The 4,757-nt window shown below is 37.3% G+C and overlaps 1 protein-coding gene across 1 annotated transcript in view; it reads left to right on the plus strand.

The window, feature by feature from the left end:
- LOC119044353 (cell cycle checkpoint protein RAD17-like) overlaps positions 1–4,388 on the plus strand; it is a 54,171-nt gene extending 49,783 nt beyond the window's left edge. The window contains 2 exon segments of the mRNA XM_053657238.1: positions 2,224–2,281; positions 3,743–4,388. Coding sequence (XP_053513213.1) covers positions 2,224–2,281; positions 3,743–4,007 — 323 coding nt within the window. The 3' untranslated portion in view covers positions 4,008–4,388.
- The last annotated feature ends 369 nt before the right edge of the window (positions 4,389–4,757 follow it).

The following is a 4,757-nucleotide window of genomic DNA, read 5'->3' on the forward strand; positions in this document are numbered from 1 at the left end:
AACTTATATGTATATTTATTTTTTTAAAGGATTTCCTTTTTTAAAGAAGATATTTATTTATTTGTTTTTAGAGAGAGGGGAAGGGGAGTAGGAAGAGAAAGAAACATCGGTGTGTGGTTGCCTCTCATGTGCCTCCTGCTGGGGAATTGGCCTGGTGTGTGCCCTGATTGGGAGTTAAACCAGTGACCCTTTAGTTCACAGGCTGGCACTCAATCCACTAAGCCACACCTGAATTTATATATTTTTAAATTGAGTTTATTGGGATAACATTGGTTAACAAAATTATATAGGTTTCAGTTGTACAGTTCTATAATACATCATCTGTGTATTATATTGTGTGTTTACCACCCAAAGTCAAATCTCCTTCCATCACCATTCATTCCCCCCTTTACCCTCTTCTACCTCCCCTCTCCCTTTGCTCCCTTAAGCATGGTTTCCTTTTGTTCTTCGAACATGTTTGTAATGGCTCTTTTGAAGTTTTTTTCTATTAAATTTAAATCTGGGCTTTCTCACTTTCTGTTGCCTGCCCTTTTCCTGTGCAGGAGTCACACTTCCTTCTTTGCACAGCTTCATAATATTTTGTTTAAAATTGGACATTTTAGGTATTACATTGTAGCAGGTCTGGATACTGATTTTCCTCCATTCTCTGGGGTTTGTTTTTTTATTGTTGCTTATGTATTTGTTTAGTGACTTAGCTAAACCATGTTAAGGAAGTCTGCTTCCCCCTGCAGTATGAATCCTTTATCACTCAAAGAGCTCAACCTTGGGTATGCCCAGTCACCTTGTGTTGACAGTGGTTTTAGCAGGGCCCTCTTTGACTTTATTTCTCCTTGATTTCTTGGTTAAACTGCCTGCCTAGTTTGGCATCAAACCCACCTATTGATGCTCCACTAATTACTAGCCAATTGGTCTGTTGTTTTCAACAGTGCCAGGTGCATAAATTATTCCATAGTCTGATTGAATTAAATTTGGTCAGGTGTAGACTTTGAGGCATGTCTCTGATAATTGCTCTGACCCCAGGAGGGCTTTCTTAGCTGTGTCTTTCTCTGTCTTTCCAATGAAGTAACTGGCTTATGTTTGTTGCTCTTAATAGGAAGTATTGATTTTAAGATATCCCTTAAGCTTGAGCTTTCCCACACTCTGTTTTAAATAAAGTCATTTCCTTTGGGTTGAGCTTCAACTGGAGCCTCTGATCATCTTGGCTCAGCCTCTCCTGATGTGGACCCTATACCTTAAGAATGAACTGGGGCAGGGGCCATTGCAGTTTGAGGAGGAGGGAGTAATCTCTGCCTTCCGTGCTACTGGACTAGAGCTTCTGTTTTATGGGTACAGAAAGCCCCTAACTTTTAGCTGGCCACATTTACCAGGAGAAAGCCCTATGTTCTTGGCTGCATCCAACTGAAGTGAACTCTCCCTGAAGCTGAGGAGGGGAAGGAACAGGTCATGGCTCGAATGCTGCAGTCTGTTTGATTTTTCTTGAATAAATATTTCCTCATAACATAAAATTAAACCATTTTTAAATATACAGTTCAGTAGAGTTAAACATATTCACCTTGTTGTGCAGCCAGTCTTCAGCATTTGTCATCTTGCAAAACTGACTGTACACGTTATACACTAAGCAACGCCCATCCCTGCCAATACCACCTACCTCACATAAGTGTGATCGTACAATATTTTCTTGTGATTGGTTTATTTCATTTAGCATGTCATCAAAGTGTATTGATGGACAGCATTTGTCAGAATTTTCTTTTTAAGGCTGATTGTATGTATAGCTCACATTTTGTTTATGCATTCACCAGGACACTTAAGTTGTTTCCACCTTTTGGCTATTGTGAATAGTGCTGCTTATAAACATAGGTCTACGAATAACTCTCTAAGATCCTACTTTTAGTTCTTTCATATATACCCAAAAGTGGAATTGTGAGGCCGCATAGGAATTCTGTTTTTAATTTTTTGGACTGTTTGCTGCATCAGCTAGAATCATACTATATTAGCCATCATACTATATTAGCAGCAGCAGTGCAAAAGGATTCTAGTTCCTCTACATTCTTGCTGACCCTTTTTTAAAAATAATAGCTTAAGGAGTATAAAATGGTATATCATGATTTTGATTTACACTCTCCTAATAATCAGTAATTTCGAGCATCTTTTCATGTGTTTATTGCCCATAATGTATCTTCTTTGGAGAAATCTGTTTAAAGCTTTGTAAAATCTCTGTTTCAGCTCAGATTTCTTTTATCCAGGATATTGGAAGGCTTCCTCTGAAGCGACACTTTGGAAGGTAAGCTGATGATCTTAATTTTCAGAGCTGTTACTGAAATGTCCAATGAGTATGTTATCTGTTTTTTCAATATACAATCAATAAATGTTATCTGTAAAATTCAAGAAATACATGTTGAGTGCATTGATTAAAGACCATATGATTGCATTGTAGACTCATTATTTTATTACATATAAAAGCATAGTTATACCAGCTTACCATTGAGTATCAGACTAAATAGAATCATGGGATCATGATGGCAAGGGGATCTTTAAAATCATCTAGTTCAGCAACTCTTGCATATCCGGGAACCCCTTTTCAGCTTTCCTAGCAAGAGATTTTCTTAGCCTATATTTGAAGCCTGCAATGAAATGACCGGAAACTACCTCATAAGCACTCTCATTTTCTTAGCATAAAAATTCAGACAAATGAGAAAATATAGATACTATAGAGAGATAAACATATCTATACATTTTATCGCAGAATTGTTTCCGGGCTAATATCAGTGATTAACACACTAATTATATTTCATTTCTATTTTGCCTATTTGTAAAAATCAAATTATGCCCTCAGGCATTTTAAAAGGATTAAAAAGGGTTCATTGCTGTTATTGGTTCACCTGCTTGATCTGACTTGGGAGGCAGGATTCGTCAGTAATACTTATCACAGTGACTAGTACTGTTCTCTTTCACTTATGATGACCACATTTAACATCATCTTTGATTCATATTGATATTAACTGAATATTTTGCTTATATTTAATATTTTAATAGCTGCGTAGTTTCCTATAATTCAACCTGTACCTTGTTTTGATACATTTAGCTTACCTCGACTTTTATCACAGCCCTTTTTATAGCTAAATCATCATGTACATCAAATACTATTTATATAGGATGAATTCCTAAAAAATTAAATGGCTGGATCAATGACATACATCTTTCTGAGGCCTTTGCACTGTATTGCCAGATTGATTCCAAGAATATGTTGACAATTTTATGCCCTTTTACAGTGTATCAGCATGGTCCCTTACCACCACTGGGTTTTATTATTTTAAAAGGTCTTTGCCAGTTTAAAAGATGACAGTAGTAGCTTATTAATTGTTAGGTAGCTTATTATTTTAATTTCCATTTAAAAATTAGAAATCAGATCATACAATTTAGTTAACATTGGTTTTTTTTCTGTGAGTTTATATTTTTGCCCATTTTCTCTCTATTTTTTTTTTTAGTTTGTAAGAACTCTGCTAATAACATTAATCAACTTATTTGTATCATAAGTTGTAATGGTTTATTTGCAGTTTATCATTTACCTTGTACTTTTGTTTCTGTTGTTCAGTAAATTAAAGGGCCTGGCTAAGTAGTGAGTAGAATAAAGTGAAAGAAAGCTTCAGGATATGGCTTCATAGTCTTCATTCATGCTCATGGTGTAATTTAAAGGAGCCCCCTCCTTTGGTTATTTTTAATGCTTGCATTATGAATCTGACAGATTAAAAATGGAAGCCCTGACTGACAGGGAGCATGGAATGATAGACCCAGAAGGTGGATACGAAGCCCAGCTTAATGGCCGACAGCCCGCGGAGGAAACTCTGGATGAACCCACTCAAACCACAGAATCTGAATCCTGGTCTCTTCCTTTGAGTCAGAATAGTGGGAACGAACTGCCTGCCAGCCAGCCCCAGCCCTTTTCAACCCAGGGAGACCTGGAAGAAGAAGAGGTGGCGATAGAAGACTATGAGAGCGATGGGACATAGGAAGCAGCCCACCAGTCACATTGCTGCTTGGGAGATTCACATTAGCTTTATTCAGTGGCACTTGAACAGAGACAATACATTTCTCAAGTGAATTACAGTTTAAGTCTTCACTGTTGTATTTTCACACAAGAAACTGACTCTTGAAGTAAGTAGAAGATTGAGCCTTCAAATATAGTATCTTCGTTTTTTTCTCTAGTATTTATTTAATCTTGTTGAGTGCTGTTAGGAGAGTTCAGTGTATATGAAGTGTGTTCGAACATTATGCCAAATATCACAAAATGTGAAGGAATGATCCAGAATACAAAGTTTATAGGATTGTAAATACAAATTTTAAAAGTTTATGCAATTATGAGTGTAAATAAACTTTGTGCCTTAATCACACTTATAGTCTCTAGCTTCTCGGATGCCTTTTAGTATGTTGTACAGTGGAATATTCTAGATACTTTTTGGAAAGAATTACATAATTTATATAAAAATTAAAATGTTGAATTTCTTTTTATTTCTCCTTTTTTTTAATATTCCTAACATGTACTGTCTGTGGTATATCACTGGGCATAGTATGTCAATCTCCTTCATCCAGAGTCAGACTTTTTAAAACATGGGGAAGAGGGTGGCCACCTTGCTATGACTCTCGGAGGGGTTAAGCTCACCCTTAACCACCTCTCCCCCGCCTCCGGCTGGGTGGGGGGCGCGCCAACTGGCGGGAGCTCCCAGCGGGAGTCCTGACAAAGCCGGGCGGGGCAGGGCTTG

The sequence above is a fragment of the Artibeus jamaicensis genome, unplaced genomic scaffold, assembly GCF_021234435.1.
Source record: "Artibeus jamaicensis isolate MK-2021 breed Jamaican fruit bat unplaced genomic scaffold, CSHL_Jam_final scaffold_369, whole genome shotgun sequence".
In the NCBI taxonomy this organism is placed as follows: Eukaryota; Metazoa; Chordata; class Mammalia; order Chiroptera; family Phyllostomidae; genus Artibeus; species Artibeus jamaicensis.